At 40.8% G+C, this 19,325-nt stretch overlaps 1 protein-coding gene across 2 annotated transcripts in view; it reads left to right on the top strand.

The window, feature by feature from the left end:
• Positions 1-10,392, top strand: part of FAM83B (family with sequence similarity 83 member B) — a 73,636-nt gene extending 63,244 nt beyond the window's left edge. The window contains exons 3-5 of one of the 2 annotated variants that reach the window (XM_024216501.2): positions 3,536-3,660; positions 7,715-9,571; positions 9,611-10,392. In XM_024216501.2, coding sequence (XP_024072269.2) covers positions 3,536-3,660; positions 7,715-9,571; positions 9,611-10,091 — 2,463 coding nt within the window. In that variant the 3' untranslated portion in view covers positions 10,092-10,392. Of the gene's footprint in view, positions 1-3,535; positions 3,661-7,714 lie in introns of both variants that reach the window. The other variant, XM_024216500.2, reaches the window with a different exon arrangement.
• Positions 10,393-19,325: the final 8,933 nt, after the last annotated feature.

The following is a 19,325-nucleotide window of genomic DNA, read 5'->3' as shown; positions in this document are numbered from 1 at the left end:
ATTCCATCCCCCACCTCCTCCGTCTCCATCGACATCCTGGGGTGTCCCCCGGTTCAGCTCCTACAGGAAGAAGGAAGAGACAAAGGGTTTAAGCTGTGGCACCCTTTGTCTTCCCATTCCTCTATCCAGCCTGGTTCTTCCAGAGGCCAAGGAAGCCAGAAGCAGGTGTTTTGAGGATGCACCCGAAGACAGCACCCCAGTCATTTCCCAGAATCCACCCTCCTTCCTGTTGATGTGGTTGCGGCTGACCTTGGACCGTTGGGTGCTCGACATAATATCTTCAAGCTACACCTGGCAGTTCATGGCCAACCCTCCTTCCCACCCCTCTTCTTCATCCCTCTTCAGGGACCCTTCTCATGAGCAACTACTCGTTCATGAGGTTGAGAACCTCTGTGCCTGGGGGCTCTGGAGGAGGTCCCTCCAGACATGAAAGGGAAAGGGTTCTACTCCCGCTATTTCCTAATCCCAAAAGCAAAAGGGGGCCTCAGACCCAAGTATCTCAAGAAGTTGAAGTTTCACATGGTCTCTCTGGCCTCCATTATTCCCTCCCTGGATCTGGGAGACTGGTACGCCACCCTCGACTTAAAGGACATATATTTCCATTTTCCTGGGGCACAGGCGTTGCCTCTGTTTTGTGTTGGGCCACAGCCATTTTCAATTCACGGCCCTTCAGTCTCTCGTCAGCCCCAAGAGTATTTACAAAGTGGCCAGTGGCTGCTTACCTAAGGTGCCGAGGTGTGCAAATGTATCGATATCTTGACGACTGCTTAATAAAGGGCCGATACCGGGATCAGGTTCAGTGTCATTTCAACCTGGTTTGCTCCACCTGTCATGACTTGGGGCTGTTAATAAATGAGAAAAAGTAAACCTTAGTTCCAGTGCAGCACATAGAGTTCATCAGAGCAGTCTTCGACTCTACTCGGGCCAGGGCCTTCCTTCCTGAGACCCGGTTCTGGGCCATGGCAGACCTGATCTTGTGCGTGCAACCCACCCTCTTACCACCGCTCATATGTGCCTGAGGCTGTTGGGCCATATGGCAGCCTGTACTTACATCGTCCGGCATGCATGGCTCCACCTCAGGCCACTATAGGCGTGGCTGGCATCGATCTTCGCCCCCAACAGACACACATAGGCCGTGTGGTCAAGGGCCTGGACCACATCCTGTCATCACTCGCACGGTGGCAAAAACCTGCCATCAGTTACCCTTGTCTCCGATGCTTCGGACCTGGGATGGGGAGTCCACCTTGGCAATCTCAGCATGCAAGGTCATTGGTTCTGTCTCAATCATTCCCTACACGTCAATGTCAGGGAGCTCAGAGCGGTCTGCTTGACCTGCCACACCTTCCTACCTCATCTAAATAGCAGGGTGGTCCAGGTCCTGATGGACAATACTGCGGCTCTGTTCTATATCAACAAGCAAGGCAGAACTAGGTCGTCTGCCCTTTTCCAGGAAGCCTCAGGCTATGGGAATTCTGTGTACAACACAACATCCATCTCATAGCCGCACACCTCCCCGGGCCCAGGAATGCCTTGGCAGATCACCTCAGCAGGACCTTCTCGTTTCGCCACGAGTGGTCTCTCCATCCAGAGGTGGGCTACTCCACAGGTGGACCTGTTCACGTCTAGGCAGAACAAAAAATGCCACATTTTCTGCTCCTTTCAGAGGTTCGACAGAGGCTTCCTGTCGGACACTTTCCTGCTTCTGTAGTTGGGGGCTCTAATGTATGCCTTCCTCCCAGTTCCATTGAACCACAGAGTCCTCGTGAAGTTCAAGCAGGACAGGGCGAAAGTGATCCTCATAGCGCCGGCGTGTCCGCACCAACACTGGTTCAGTATGCTGTTGGACTTCTCGGTGGTTGCTCCATTATGGCTACTGCTCTGGTTGGATCTGCTGTCACAAAACCACGGCAGTTTTCTGCATCCAGACCTGGCGGCGCTGCACCGGACGGTTTGGCTGCTGCATGGTTAAATGTAGAGGAACAGGAGTGCTTGGTTGGTATCCAACAGGTCCTGTTGGGCAGCAGAAAGCCCTCCAGCAGGGCAACCTATCTGGCCAAATGGAAGCGGTTCGCTTGTTGGATCTCAAATAAATGCATTCGGCCCAAGCGGGCCTCACTGCAGTTAATCCTGGACTACCTTTTGCATCTCAAGCTCCAACGCCTGTCCCTTTCAACTACCAAGGTCCACTTGTCTGCTATATTAGCCTTCCATCCGCCACTTGACGGTAGGTTGGTTTTTGCCCAGGACATGATTGCCAGGTTCCTCAAGGGCCTCGAGCGCCTCTACCCACACATCAGGGACCCCATCCCTCCATGGGACCTGAATCTTGTGCTGTCGCAGCTCACGGGACCCCCCTCCCTCCCTTCGAGCCTCTGGCTTCCTTCTCTCTCTTTCTCCTTTCCTGGAAGGTCGCGTTCTTGGTTGCAATGACATCTGCCCGCTGGGTCTCTGAGGTTAGGGCGCTTACCTCGGAACCGCCCTATACAGTCTTTTACAAAGATAAGGTCTAGCTGCGGCCGCACCCGGCTTTCCTGCCCAAGGTGGTCTCAGTTTCATACGGGCCAGGACATTTACTTACCTGTTTTTTCCCCAAAGCCGCATAACGAAGAGGAGGAGGAGCATAGGTTGCGTTCCCTAGACATCAGGAGGGCGCTAGCCTGCTACATTGAAAGGACCAAGGCATTCTGCAATTTGACGCAGTTGTTCGTCGTGGTGGCCAACAGGATGAAAGGTCGTCCAGTGTCTGCTCAAAAATTTTTTTCTTGTATCATTGCCTGCATTCACTGCTGATATGATTAGGCAAGGGAGCCACCTCCGGTGATCGTGAACACCCACTAAACCAGAGCGCAAGCCTCTTCGTCAGCTTTTCTAGACCAGGTGCCTATCCAGGACATCTGTAAGGTAGCCACCGTGTAATCCATCCACACGTTCACGTCCCATTATGCGCTTATCCAGCAGGCTCGGGATGATGCTGGTTTCGGTAGAGCAGTGTGGCAAGCCGCAAGACCATGAACTCCGAGCCCACCTACGAGGATATTGCTTGTGAGTCACCTAGAATGGAATCGACGTGAGCAAGCACTCGAAGAATTAAAAATGGTTACCCACCTTTTTGTAACTTGTTCGTCGAGATGTGTTGCTCATGTCCATTCCATTACCCGTCCTCCTGGCCCTTTGTTGGAGTTGCCAGCAAGAAGAAACTGAGGGGGCGCATGTTCGGCGGTATACTGATGCATGAGCGCAGCACTCAAGGAGGCGCCACAGCCAACGCTACAGATACCACTAAGGCAAAAGTCTCCGACTGTGCACATGGGTGCACACACACCTAGAATGGAATGTACATGAGCAACACATCTCGAAGAATAACATTACGAAAGGTAAGTAACAGTTTTTCTTTCTCTCTCTCTCTCTCTCTCTCTCAGCCTCCAACCCCCTACATCCCTGATACTTAAAGGTGCAGTATCAGGTCCTGAGATCTTAAATATAAACAGCAACATTACTTTTGTTCATTTTAAACATCTTCTATAATCTTTTTCAGAACATGAGGGTGCGGACAGTAAAAGGACAAGATTATTATTCCAAATCAGGGGCAAAATTCCATGGAAAAATGGAACAGAAATTTCTTCTGGTTGACTGTAAGAAAGTCATGTATGGTACTTACAGGTAAATTCAATACACAAAGCTGTGAATAGAATATGTTTCCTTAAAGGTAATCAGAATATGACTCTTTCATGATAAGTAATTTTGCTATTTCTGAAAATGGTCAGTATACTCGATGGTTAACTTTGATATAATTTATATTGTATATTATTTAATAAGTCTGACATAGAAGTTTTGTTGGGTAACTAACATAATGTAGGGCCAAATTTTGAACTCCTCATTCAGTATTTAGTGAATAAGGACTCAAACAGACTCAATTTGGCTTCAGTTCAAAGAAGTCAGTAAAAACAGAGGTCATGTCTACACTTACCGGGGATCAACACTGCTGCAATCGATGCAGTGGGGGTCTATTTAGCGGGACTAGTGATGACCCGGTAAATTGACCGCAGGTTGCTCTCCCGTCCACTGGAACGAAAAGAGTGAGGTAAGTTGATGCGAGGGCGTCTCCCATCAGTGCAGTGCAGTGTAGAAAGGGGCGGCTCCAGGCACCAGTGCAGCAAGCGTGTGCCTGGGGCAGCAAGCTGCAGGGGGCGGCGTGCCAGTCGCCGTGAGGGTGGCAGTCAGGCAGCCTTCGGCGGTGTGCCTGCGGGAGGTCCGCTGGTCCCGCGGCTTCAGCGGTAATTTGGCGGCAGGTACGCCGAAGGCACGGGACCGGCAGATCACCCACAGAAATGCTGCTGAATCCACGTGACCAGTGGACCGCCCGCAGGCATGCTGCCGAAGGCTGCCTGATTGCCGTGCTTGGGGCGGCAAAAAACATAGAGCCGCCCCTGAGTGTAGACACCGCAGTAAGTCGACCTAAGTTACGTCGACTCCAGCTACATTATTCACACAGCTGGAGTAACATAACTTAGGTCGACTTATCCCGGTAGTGTAGACAAGGCCAGAGTAAGAACCGCAGTATTTGTCCCATACCATTTAATTATTCTTACTTAATATTCTCCTTAGAAAAGATCACCAAGGTATATTTCATAAGCTCTCCTGTTAAACTTCTATTTGTAATAGTCCTCCAGATACTTGCATCGTTAATTTGTTCTTTCCTGTTTTGTGTTCTCCACTGTGATCCAAATTCAGAGGTGATAAGGTATAAGGTAAGATAAGTTAGACTCTCTTACACTTGGTTAGATTTCCCTTAGACCAACTTATATCTACTTAACAATATACAAATATGTGCAAGGGAGTGAAAATTGCCATAACTTACATATTGAGGAGGTAGAAAAGACTATAAAAATGTGGTAAGCTAAAAGGAGGATGGCCAACTTTGTCTTTCACATTATTAGACGTTTTTATTTGCTTTTCTTGAAACACTTCTCTCTTTTGGGCTCTCAAATTTATTTGCAGCAACATAGAGATTATGGGCTAGATCTTCAGCTGGTGTCTGATAGAGTTCTGCCAGTGTACACCAGCTGACAATGTGGCCCTCTATGCTTAGTGAGACTCAGCTAACTAAATTCAGTTGTGAAGTGTGCAAGGTGATGAGGGAAGTGCCAGGTTCAACAGTGAGTACGTATAAGAGGACGCAGAGGGAATCTGACTGGTTTGACATCTGTCACCGATAATGCCTTTGAAATGTTAGTGTCTGTGAGAATGTGACTTTGAAAATTACTATGTCTCAAAGAAAAGCATTTTAGAAAATTGCTGTTTTCATGACCAGGCACTTTGGGGCCTAAATCATCCATTTCTGCTGAAATTAAGCTTCCATTAAAAAAAAATGTTTCAAGCAATTATGGTAGCTAGGACTATCATATTTGAATTTGTCTTCTAAAAATTAGTTAAAACTACAGAATTTTTTAATGTTCAAAAGTACAGTATGCTCATTTAATAACTTCATTGAAAATGAATGAGAAATAGAACTGTTTTACATGATTCATTACGTTAACTTTTTGATGTAATTCTATTATATTTTCATATTTCTTTCCTGAAAAATACAAAACTAACTGAACAAATAAAATAAAAGAAGTAAGACATTTAAATTAACTCAACAATCCTTATTACTATCATCAGGACCAACAAATGGTAACATATTGCTCAATACTTTCACTTTCAGTTTTCTTTCGTTATTTTGATGCAAGGAAGAATGAGATCATAAAATAAATGTATATCTGTTACAAATGTAATCTACAAAATATGTAGTTTTAATAGTGACATCACGGTGTGGCACTTTACTCCTGGGGAAATTCGGTGTCAAAAATTCTGCACAGAATATTTTAAAATTCTGCATATTTTATTTGTCAAAATAATGCAATATAATCACTCTGGTTTCAATTATTTCGGTAATTTGTTTAAACTACAATACAATGGATGGAGAATGGGAGTGGGGAGCATTGGAGGAAATCCCCCAACCCCCTGGCCTACTAATAATGTAACTAGGTTTGATCCTATATTTCTAGTTATTAGTCAACAAATAAATGCAGCCATTTGCTCAGTGTTACATCATAAGCAACTGAACAGCAAGTGAGGACTGGGGAATTAAACTCACAGTTTATATTGGCTACTGACCATCTCCAGAAAGATCAGTAGCAAACAGTTCATGGAGCACATTTTGATAGGAAATTTTTTCAGTCCAAAAATTTAGACCAGTTCTAATCACTAAAGCACCGTAAGCATTTATAAGGCCGTACTGTCCTTTACACAACTCTGGCAATGTAAAGGAGCCTTAAACCTTTTACACCTTTTTTATACGCCTGGGGGAATTCACTAAGCAGGCAGGCTGCTACATTGTGCTCTGCCTGAGGGGACAGAGCCTGCCCCATGCCTACCTCCTCAGAAACACCCCAAAACCCTGCCCCTCCACACCAAGCATGCTGCAATAGAGAGCGAGAGGGACAGAGTGTCTCCCTCTCACACATGCACAACTGCCTAGCCCCTCCCCCCAGCGGTGATTTACATCTCTACTGGCGGTTCCATGTGCCTGAACCAACCTGCCTGCAATGCTGGGGAGGGGTGTGTGACCACTCTTGGGGCTTCCCTTTGCTCCCCCATCAGAAGTCATTTTTCTGCAGGGAAGCAAAGAAATCTGGGGGGGGACATGAATTCTGTGCAAACGCAGTGATGTAGAATTCCCCCAGGAGTAACACTTGTTAATCACAATGGCATTTATGCATCCATGTGACACAACATTTATAGTGGGGGTTTTTTGCATTTTTTGCTGATGTAAAGCTACCTTCTCCATTAATGCAGTTATTGGTACATCCTTCAACCATTTTGAACACACTACAGAAGAGTTAAATTTCCATTATCAAAATATTATGATTGTATGTTATGAAGAGATTTCACTATCCAATTCTTGGGGTCTACTGGAGGAGTTAATTTATTTAACAATTCCAGTGTACATATTTTTGAGGATTTAAAAAGTTTGTTAATGTGCTTTGATCTAGTCCTCTTTGAAATTGGATTACATTGAAGCACGTTAACAAACTACTAATGTATGGCAGCAGGGAGCACACAGACAGTTAATCCACAGCAGGCTAGAATGGGATAGATTCACATCCTAGCTTGCAGCAAAGTAAATGTTTGTGTAGACAAGCTCTTATTTATTCAGAACTGTGGAAAGACTTTTGCATATATTCCTAATTTACTATTTTCATATAATAATACAAATTACTTATGCATACTGTGGGCCTAATTTTCAGATGCGGCCTCTGAATTGCAGGGCTAATTTTGCACCTACAAATAATTGTACCTACAGTTTTACATACACTATTAATTGCTAGTGAAATTATTTGCACATGTGCACCTATCTACCCAATTTGTGGATGGAAACATTGAAATGTAAAGTGTTCGTAAGTACAATTAGAATGTTATGGGCCTAATGCAGCTCCCACTGAAATCAATGGTAAGTCTCCCACTGAATTCAAATGGAGTTGGGTCAGGCCCTCCATATCTAAGTGCCATGAATCATGCCCACAGTTAACTGCATGAATAAGTATTTGTGCATGAAAAAATATGCTTGCTAAATCAGAGAGTGGGAGGAGGCCCTCATAATAATGAGGCCTGGTATGATGCATTTGTCCAAAAGTTTTAGAGTATTGCTAATTGTAATTTGTTCTGCTTTCAGCTTTATGTGGTCATTTGAAAAAACCAACCTCAGCATGGTTCAAGTTATCACAGGACAACTGGTTGAATCCTTTGATGAAGAGTTTAGGACGCTGTATGCCCGTTCCTCTGTTCCTAGTTCATTTGCCCCAGAATTAGTTAGGGTAAATAGTCAGAGGATACTCTGGGAGAATGGCATATGCCAGCATTCACAGTCTTCTTTAGCTTCGGTTTCCAGCCAACGAAACCTTTTTGGTAGGCAAGACAAGATTCACAAACTAGATCCCATTTACTTGAAAACTCGAGGAAGATATGCAGTGAATGAAATAGATACATATGGTTTGAGAAATCAAACCTACAACAAACTACCCTTTCATCCAGGTTTTAACATGCAAAATAAAATTCGGCAGAATCAACCCAGTGAACAAAACGAGCATTGGAAGAGACATAGTTATGCTGGGGAAAACCCAGAAAGGACTCCTTACTTTTTGCTACACAGAGCTATTAATCGGGCCAATAATCTATCAAATACTAGGAAGATGCCGTCTGATAGCCTTAGTATTGTATCTTCATTAAAGGGAGGCTATACAAACAATTGCAATGCACCCCAACAAAGTTTTGCTGATCGGTTTGCACAGCCAAAGATAAATATTGCAGAAAGAAATTCAATTGTACGGAGGTCTTTCAATGGAACGGATAATCATATCCGCTATCTGCAGCAGAGGATGCCAACCCTTGAACACACTACAAAATCATTTCTCCGTAACTGGCGAATTGAGTCATACTTAAATGATCAGTCAGATTCTGCTGCAGATTGCAGTGGATCAGCAGTCGGTGATAGGTATGAGGGCTATGACACAGCGGAAAATATTAAAGCTCATGCCCTTTATTCTCATTCTCGCCTGAGGTCATCATTAGCTTTTAAGCCAACTTTGCCAGAACAGCAGGAAGTAAGCAGCTGTACAAGTTCTTCAAATTCCACTATCGTTGGTTCAGAGGGAAGTGAAACACCTAAAGGGACGCCCAATCATATCCCGATTGTGAAAAATGTGACCGACAAAGAATCAGCAGAGGTCAGCACTAACGTCCCACCTGACTCAGATGAACCAAAAAAGTCTGGAATGCAGGTTGCAGAAAACAAAAAACCTATTTTATACCCAAATGCCACTCAGGACCCATCTATCTACATGTACACAGCCTTCTATGTAAACAGACCGGCAGAAAATGTGAAGAACCACCAAAATGAAAATATACTAAAAAGGCGAAGTTTCCCTATATTTGACAACTCCAAGTCCACTTTGGATCATGGTGCCAACAAACAGGCGGCCAGCTATGTGTACAGCACACTGACTAGGCAGAGACTTAAGCGGCCAGAAAATCTAAAGCCCCCAGAGGATACAATAAAAAACTCTAAAAGCTTTCACAGTGTGACCAACCACATAGAACATGAAGAGAAAAATCTTGAAGAAGAATCAAAGAGCCCCACTACCACAAAGGCCATCTCTGTGGCTGCTCTAGCCGAAGATAGCAAAGAGGAACCTAGCAAAGAATGTACTTTAAAGAAAGAAAATAAGAATTCTCCAAGTTTCCTGAAAAAGGGATCCCAGAAACTGAGGTCATTGCTGAATCTCACACAAGACAAGAAGGAGAACTTGTCAAAAAACAAAGGCCCTGTGTTTTATAGAATGTGCAGCAGTTCTGACACGTTGGTTTCTGAAGGCGAAGAGAATCAAAAGCCAAAAATATCTGAGACTAAGGCTGATTCCTCTCCAAGAAAAAAGAGGACCATCTCATCCAATTCACAAGGCAGCTTGCATAAAAGTAAGGAGGATGTCACTTTGAGCCCACCAAAGTCTCCCAAGCCACCAAAGTCTCCCAAGCCACCAAAGTCTCCAAAACCTCCATTTGATGAAAGCAGTAAAAAGTGCCCTACTTTGTGCCCCCCTGAAAAGTTCTTAGAAACTCGAGGAGATGCATCCACTCCAAGATTTAATACTGAACAGATCCAGTACCAAGAGATGAAAGAAGCTATAACTAATGCTACCCAGGAAACTGCACCTGTTTCTAGTTCTCCACAAAGAGTAAGCACAATGACATCCCAGCCTGGAAACTCAAAGCACAAAGAGGAGTTATTAAGATCTCGTTTGAGTGAAAGACGTGTTTATAGTCGCTTTGAGCCATTCTTGAAGATGGAGAGCTCTGGTCAGCCAGCAAGAAATACACCCAAGAGCAGTACACACCTCCCAGAAACAAAAAGCAAAACCTTAGAGAATAACTATGCAAGGGGCAATCAGGTGGCTCATTACAACTCGACTGTATACCGTCCATTACAGCCAAATGAAAACAAGCTTCGAGGATTTATGCAAAAGTTTGGAAACTTACTATACAAAAACAAATAACACCTATATAGTCTGAGGACTGTGTGAAAAATAGCAAAGGCAGCAGGACTTTAAGTATTTAACTGACTTAGACGGATGGGGAGGCCTGTAAAGTTTACAAGGGTTTCTGCAGGGGTTAGAACTTTGGAATTGATGTATATGTTTTTATGTAATAAACCTAGAGTTATTATACTTCCGTCATTACACAAGTTCTGTGTCTAAAAGGTGTTTTAAATGAGATGTTTATAATGTTTATACTGTAAGATTAATTTGAGCTAGATACTTTCCCTCATTCAGAAAGTATGTAATAATATCTTATAAGTGTGAAAAAGAGGGAGGAGGTTTTTTAAACTCCAACTAATATTTTTTTCAAAAACCTGTCATTTAAAAATAGAACAATACTGGGATAAGTGGTCTGCTGTGTCTTTTCAGCATTTATGTACTCTTGAAAGTAATAAAAGCAGATGTTAATTCATTGTATGTTACTTAGCCATTTAAACTAATTTTTGAAAGCCTCTTACAGACTTTACCATGTTACTGATTGTCCACACAGACTATATTGAACTGTGAGGGTAACAAATGGAGAATCTCACTTATTGTACTGAATATTGTATGTAATTACATATCACCACAAACCTCAAAGTGACCCTCACACCAGGGTGTGGTGTACTTGTTTACAATGTGAAGTGGTTGTAAGTGTAGGGTGACATTTTAAAAACTATTGATGCATCAAGATTTATTGAAAGTAGGCTGCAATTGGAGTTAAACCTCAAATGTACAGTTAACTTTTTATCATATATGCCAATATTCCATAATGCATCCTTAGAAACATGTGCTTTCCTGTATTTTTAAATTTGGAGCATCAAGGAAGAAAATTAGTCTGTGGATTACCATTTCTCAGTCAAGTTTGTAAGTTCCCCATATAGTACCTAGCTTTAAATGTTAGCAATTGAATTTGCAATTCTAACTTAAGTAGTCCAGTTAAGAAAAGTTGTAGGCACTTATTTCACTCAAAACTTGAAGTATTTCCAAAGACTAAAGTAATGGAAGCAACAAAAGACCTTTTAGACAGACTGGGTGAAATTCTGGCTCCATGGGAGTCAGTGGTAAAATACCCATTGACATTAGTGGAGCCAAGATTTCACCTATCTTGTTTATAAACTCCTGTTCCTAATTTCTTCCTATTTACTATATGGACCAAAGGACCATGCACAGGAATGCTCACAGTTCACTTGACCAGCTTGCATTCAAATCATTTTTTAAAGTATGGAAACATTCACAAACTCTTTTCATTTGAATTGGTCAGTGCTAATTTAAGGATTTCTCAAATTGAGATAATCTGTTTGCAAAATTCGGGTGTTCTGCCAGTGACTTCAATGGACATTGGATCAGGAACCAACCATTTTATTTAACTAAGACATGAGTAATTCCCACTGAAGTCAATAAAGAGTTACTTGTATCAAGCAGTAAGATAATCAGGACCCCACTACTGTGCATAGTAAATATAAGAAGAGTATGAGAGAGACAAGGTTGGTGAAGCATATATTTTATTAGACCAACTTCTCTTGGTGATAGAGACAAGTTTTTGAGCTTATACAGAGCTCTTCTTTAGATCTGGGAAATCTTGTCTCTCTAATATCCTGGACCAACATGGCTACAACAACAGTTCATATGAGAAGAGTATGACACTGATGATTAATATTTAATGTTAATTCATTCACAAACATTTATTTTTAATGTCTATACCTGAACTGATTGTTGAGATGAGCACACCAGTGATTTCTGTATGTTATTTCCTTTATTTTAATGGGGGAGGGATTTTGAATAAGAATATTGTGCTGTTGAGGAGAGCAACTCCCATCCAAATAACTTTTTTAAATAGCAACCATATTTTCATGCAGTGATTGTTAATATTATGGAAAAAGTTGTCTTGAATTAATCTCACATTAGTGGATTGACAGAGAGGCCCTGATTATGATCTCACTTAATTTAGCTTTATCTGTATAACTTGGAACAAATATGGCCCACGGCACTATAGTATCTAAGTGTTCTACACTCCTGTAACCCCACTGAGTTATTTCTGATTTATACTAACATATAGTGATCCATCCCCTGTCGCCCATTCCCAGCTTCTGACAAACAGAGGCTAGGGACACAATCTCTTCCCATCCTGGCTAGTAGCCATTGTTGGACCTATCCTCCATGAATTTATCTACTTCTTTTTTGAACTCTGTTACAGTCTTGGCCTTCACAACATCCTCTGGAAAAAGAGTTCCACAGGTTGACTGTGAGTTGTGCGAAGAAATACTTCCTTTTGCTTGTTTTAAATCTGCTGCCTATTAATTTCATTTGGTGACCCCCTAGTTCTTGTGTTATGAGAAGGAGTAAATAACACTTTCTTATTTACTTTTGCCACATCAGTCATGATCAGATAGACCTCTGTCCTACCCCCTTAGAGGTCTATAAAATCATTCCATTTGAAACCTAAAAGAGATGTGACCCAAAGATAATAGGCCCTACCTAGCTGAACTCTGAATTTCCAGATGCAGTTAAAACAGCAGATTATCTTTCAAATTTCATAGACCAAAGTAAAATGTATAATCAGTGGTTGATTATACCTCCCTCCCAACAGCACTCCTCAAAAACTCCAGTGAAGGGATATGCTATTTAATTCTTTTTTTTTTAAACATGCCTGATTTGTTCATCGGCTACGTCAGAAACCTGCTTGTTCCTCCCCACCTATGGCTGTGATGGGAGTCCTTGAACTATAGTGTGCTGCATTTCATCTAGAACCCTCTCCTGTTCTCATTAAAATCACAATGGTTATTGCCAGTGACTTCTATGAGGCAGGATCAGGACATTTCCCAAAGAACAGTTTTAAGCAAAATGATATGTAATAACAATAACTATTATATAGTGGGGATGGTATTTACAGTTAGTGGTGAACTCTTGTGTCTCAATTGTATGTTGGGTCTTTCTCTTTCCCTCTACCAAAAGTTTTCAGTTCCTTCTTAGCTGAAATATTTGAGAAAGTATATGAATTGCTTCACTAATACATGCTGTTAGTTTGCCTTTTCCATGCTGAACTGGCATCGCTGGAGTGTTGAGTACAGAAAATGCCTCCTCACAACTCTAGGGGGCTTCCCAGTATGGACTCCTGTTACTCTCTAGACAGCAGCATTTTTTATTAACAGTACATTTTTTATGATCAGCAAGTTTTCAGGAGGGTGTCCCAATTATGAGAACTCCGCTGGAATACATACAAGCTGCAGAGCTGCTCATGGCCCTGTAAGTCAGGATTTGTAAGCATTGGAAGCTCATTTATTTGCATTCTCCTGCCCTAGGCAGCTCTCCAGCATACCACCATAGAATGTTCATATTTTTCCTTTTGGGGCTACCATGGCAGGTGCTAAAAATTGCAGTTCCCTGTGTGTGTACATACATGTAGTAAATCTTATGAGATATAGTTTGTTACAATTTTTGGAAAATTACTATTTCTTCTATCAAAGGCAGATTGCTAAGTCAAGAGAAAGAACATATAAACATTTCCAGTAAAATGCACGTAATATACATTTGTTTGCCAAATGTCTCTCTAGATGGTATGTCTCTCTAGATGGGTATGGTTGAGAAAATTGCGTGTGTGTGGGGGGAGAGAATAGACTACTCACCTGACATTCTTTCTCTACAAGTAGAGTACAGAGGGTGTAACATAGGCCAGGAAAAAACCTTCCTGTGTGAGTCTCCAATTAAAATACCGACAGGATACCACTACCAACATTTTATTTTCTTTACTGATTTAAGTATACACTGGATGTAAAACACCAAATATTTGCATGTGAACATAGTGCATTTAAGTGTCTGTTCTACAATGCCTGTTCTTGCCTCATCTAGCAGTCAAAGAGCTCAAAAACCTGATTGTTTCCCACTGATTATAATGGCCTTTGTATCAAGCTTTTAGAACCCAGTCTAGCAAAGCATTTAAGCATGTGCTTATCTTTAAGCACTCAAGTAGTCCTAGCATAAAGTTAAAGTATAAAATTAAGCATGTGCTTAAGTGCTTTCCTTTATCATGGTCTAAAGATTCATAATACTATTTGGGCATCAAATCACATATTCCAATCAATTGTTAATCTAAATATATGTTTTTTTTATTTACTTAGAGCAATGTCTGGATTTCACACAGCCAAGCTGTAGCCAGATCTGGATTTTATTGCCCCTTCCAAACCGCATGTAAATGGTAGCTATTGCTTCTGCTTTTTGTAATCTAGATGATGCAAAGGAAATAGACAGGATATTATACACATATACAAGCATCCATAATTGGTATTCTTGATTGCAAAGGAGAAAACAGAATGTACAAAAGTTTTGAAAGCACCAGGGAATTCCATGAAGCTAGGTTTTGGGCATGCCAGATTAATATGCCTGTTTCTAGTCTGGATTTAGTTTTGCACTGTTATTCATTATGTAAACTCTGGTTTCTCAATGGAAATACTTACATTACATGGTAGTTAATGCCATGCATATACTGTATATGTACAAATGCAAACCAAAATTTGTCATGAAATAATTTATTACTTTTATTATTTTTTACCAAATAAAATGCTTCTTTTAAAGCTTAGTTTCTCTAACACCTTTATTTACATTGATTTCATACTACTATTAATATTTCTAGTTTTAAATATCTTCATCATTTTTTTTAATTTTAAAAAACGTACTGACATAAAACAAATCAAGCAACAAATGTTGGTAATGAAAGCTCCAACCCTACAATTTAGTGCATGCTATGCCTTCATAGAGCCTCACTGATTTCCATGGGGCCTCATACAGGATCAGCAGTCTACCCTTGGACTGGGAATTGGAGGATGAAAACTTAAATCATTTCCCCGTAGAATATCAATAGTAAAATAGAGGTAGCAATAAAGGAGATAATAAGGTTACAAGGATCGGGTCAATTATGTCAACTTTCTGTGCTTAATTTCAAGGTCTTATATCACTCTGCTTCTACATACATCTCCAGCTTTGTTTCCTTTCATGTTACCTCTGCTTTGTTAATGATAATTGATATCCTCTTTTCTTCCTTCTAACACAGCCACCTCAGGTCCTATTCCATGCTGCCCCTTTCAAAATCTATTTGCCTAGCATCTAACCTCTCCTCATTTAAATGCTTCCTAAAAACTCACTTCTATCAGATTGCTTACAAGAAGTGTCTTCACACACTCCTCTGTGCATAAGCATAGACTTCCAACTTAATGTCTCATGAAGAATTGATTTTCAATATCCAAATATGTGCTAGGTGCTTTAGAGAAATAAGTAGGGAAAATAAGTCCTAAAGAGATTACAGTCTACATTTAAAGTCAATAAGGAAATGAACAAAAAGAGAGGAAAGAAAAAGAGAGGACAAGAGTTATAGAAGTAAGATCGGGTGATTATTTGGTTATGGGATGTGTGTGTGTGTGTGTGTGTGTGTGTGTGCACATGTTCAGATAGACATACATATACATAAAATCACACAATGTCCCCATATACAGAAATATAAATAAAAGAGCATAAAGATTTAACCTACTAAGTAAGATGTGCTCATGCTGTAACTGAGTAACCACCTGATGTCAGGATTACACTCCTGGGTCCCACTTCTTCCCTTTCCCCTCTTTGTTTATTTCCCTCACTTGTGTCAAATCTAAACTTAGACAGTAAGTTCTTCAGGGCGGGGGACTGTTTTCAACTTCTTTCTCTAAAGTGCCTAGCATGTATGTGGGAGCTCAAAAATTGGTATAAATAATAATTATCCCTATTAAAGTCTCAACTGACTTGACGAACAAGCCTTGCCTATATAACTAAACAAAATCAAGATTTAATTTATGATATAAATGATAGATTTGTTTGAGACTAAGCAATGAGATACTATTCATCAGCAAAAAGTGTAAAGTGTCATTTTTTGACTCAGTATGTACTGTTAAAAATAATACATAGGATGAAATCTGCTATAAAAGTGCTTAGATCTCAGAGAACTCTGCATAGGTGAATACACATGATTACCTCCACAAATTGGAGAAACTGAGGCACAGAGGTCTTGTGTCACTCAGCCAAGATTTCATAGTGAGCTGATAGTAAAGCTGAGGATATAACTAAGGTCTCCTGACTCCCAGCCCTCAGGCTCCTGCCAGTGGCCTGAACATTCAAATTTTAAAATGTCAAAGATTACCAGTTATATGGGTTGCCTAAGTTTTTGACTGCCTGAGCTGGAGCCAAATTTTCAGAAATTGCTGAACACTTGCCCTCTGAAAATCAAGCCCCGTTAAGGAGACTCAAAATGGATCCATCCAAAATCACTAGTCCATTTTGAAAACAGGCCTCTGTATAGGTATATAAGTGTTTCCATATAAGTCTCAAAAAATCACTGACAGTTACCACACTGTGTATTTGAAATACCCACTTATTTTCCATTCTAAGTGTAGTGCTATCATTGTGGTAACTGCCTATACGTGTTGAATGTTCAATGGCAATATAGGGGTAATCTTTACTATTTTTATACAGCAGTCTGTTCCAAGCCCACCATAAACAGCTACTGTCTTCATTAATCATTCTTCATTGTGCTTTCCCAAGGTCAGAATATCTCACTACCTGACCATGGGTCAGTTTTCAACTGGTGTAATTCAGAGTGTTTCCACTCAGGCCAATGGAACTAGTGATTTACACCAGCGGAGGATCCAACCCACAGATGGTAATTTTGGTCTGTCATACTGTCAAAGAACCATCAGTGAGCACACACAGGAACTCAATCCTGACTGTCCGTTCTTCCCCAACTGAATAAACCTTAAAGTGACCAAGAGTAGCTACAAGGATGTACAGGCTTGGCTGACTCCAGTAACATGTCTGTCAGGCAAGTGCAGTAAAGAAGCCTCAAAGATTCATGCCCCTTTTCTCTGTCATTTTTATAACATTACAAATGTTTTGGGTGAGAAGGGTGGGTTGGGTCACAAAGGAGAGAAAGGGGGAAAAAATCAGGAGGATAAGAGTACTGACTGTTATCAGTCTCTTTGTTCATAATCACAAAGAAAAAGTTACTCTACCCCAGAGTAGGGATAAATTCAGTTTGAGGTGCAACTCCACAGAATTTATCAAGCAACATAAATACATGTATGAGCATGGATAAACTGGCATTATGCAGACAGCAAAAATTAGAAGCAGTCACTGAGCAGTACTTTAAAAAGAAAATGAATACAATCATCTAATTTTTTCCTCTTTTGTTTCAGAGAGTTCAAAATACTGGATGCTTGGCACTGAAGTCTCCAGTTCTCAGTTGAAAATTAAACATAATTCTTCTAGGTACAAAAATTCCTCAATAAATTCAGTCAAGTGGCCTGGAATGGAGCTGTCTCTCTCACTGTACTTTGAAACTTGAGGTCACCAGCCAGGCCCAGCATAACGAATCTTGGATCTAAAGGAATGTTCTGTTCAATTTGTTGGGACAGATTAAACTTTATCTGAGAGAGGTGTGCATTTCCAAATAAAGTGCTACAGATTCTACAGTCTGACTTCTTTTTTTAACTTGAGGATGGTAAAGTTTTACCACCCACAATGTACAGATTCAGAGCAATAATACCACTTCGAGTAATGAAATATGAACTCTCTATGGGATTACTGACAGACTTTCTGCTTTGCCTAGCCCCGTCTTCACTGCAATTTCACAGATAAGACAAGGGAGCAGAAGGTGAGGATGTACCAGATAAAGCAATGGACAGTAGAGTAAAAGATAAGGTAGAAGGAAATGCTGTATCTTACACACTCCTGATCATTGCTTTTCCTGCTAGCCCTCTCTCCTATTTTGTGCACTTTTTTTACCCACCCTTTGAAATCCACATGGTGTAAGTTACACTAATGTACCACTTATGGGCTGCTTAGACCCACCTTCTAACCCACTTATATCAAACATATAGTTTGTACCACAATTTACTTCACTACTGCATTTGGCTCTGAGAGTTTTATAAAACAAGCTCTGCATCAGGACAGCCTTTCTCTGAGTAATGTCAAAGTTCCATAGAGACAGGCTCCAGCACATTTCCTGTGTTTGACCTGGCTAGGAGAGCACATATAGATTCAGCCTCATCAGTCCTAAAGACATCAATCATACTCAAAAGTATTATAAAATTCCAAATGAAGGACTTTTTTCTCCGAGATGAATTCACTGCCTTTAATTGTGGGATTAACAGCCAATATTTCATTCACTACAAAAGGTAAAGCCAATAATTTGGTTGAATTATTTTCAGATCAATTGTTTATAACAATTTAGATCTAAGAATCTTGAGAGTTTAGTAGTAAATTAAGGTGGTGTTTGGCAGTATAAATCCACTCTAGTTAACTGATTTACATTTACTGGGGCACACAATCACATGAAGAAAGATAAGAGCCAAAATCCAAATGTATGGAGCTTGCTTTATATTTTAATTAAGCGTGGGGAAGTCCTAAAAATGTGAGGTATTGGTACAAAAAAAAGAATGAGCAGCAGGAATTTAAAAACTCTCATTCACGTATATGGGGTAAAAAGTTCAAAAGTGCCTAAGTGACTTAGTAGCCTAAATCCCATTTTCAAGGTCACTAAAGGGCCAGAATTTTCAGGGTATTTAGGTGCCTAAGTATGCAGGTGGACCTCTTGTGGAGTCTTTTGAACACCTATGCTTCTAACTAGGATTTAGGCACTTAAGTACTGTACTTTCGAAATTCCTACTAGGTTCCTATTTGCATCTTCAGGCATCTAAATACCTGTAAAAAACTGGCTCTAAGTTACTTAACTGCTTTTGAAAAATGTTTCACATTCCTTATACAAAGATTCCAGTTAACTATGCCAGAGATTCCAGTTATCCAAATTGGGCTTCTTTCTAAAGGCTGGTTACATGCAATATTTTGGTTGTAAAGACAGCTCTTGGGGCCACATTCATTTCTGGTGTAAATTCAGAGTTAATATCACGGATGTGTTTCTGAGAAAGTCTGAGTAATAAATATTTAACAAATAGCTTAAATTAGGACAGAAGTCAACGATTACACTTTCTCAAAATAGATCTCCAATCTCACCATGAGTCTTTCCCCAAGATTGAACTGCCCTCTATTCATTCATAAAATCTGTTCTTTTGAACTTTAAATGGTAGCTCTGTCCATCACCTCCCATCCACTACCACTCTTGGATTAAAGAAATATATGATGCACAAAAGATATGACAAACCACATCTGCTTTAGTGCTTCAAAGTGTTAAGAAGTGGC

The sequence above is a fragment of the Terrapene carolina genome, unplaced genomic scaffold, assembly GCF_002925995.2.
Source record: "Terrapene carolina triunguis isolate 2854851 unplaced genomic scaffold, T_m_triunguis-2.0 Scaffold42, whole genome shotgun sequence".
NCBI classification, from domain to species: Eukaryota; Metazoa; Chordata; order Testudines; family Emydidae; genus Terrapene; species Terrapene triunguis.
The sequence above is the reverse complement of the archived record's forward strand: the minus strand, read 5'-3'. Positions and strand labels throughout refer to the sequence as shown.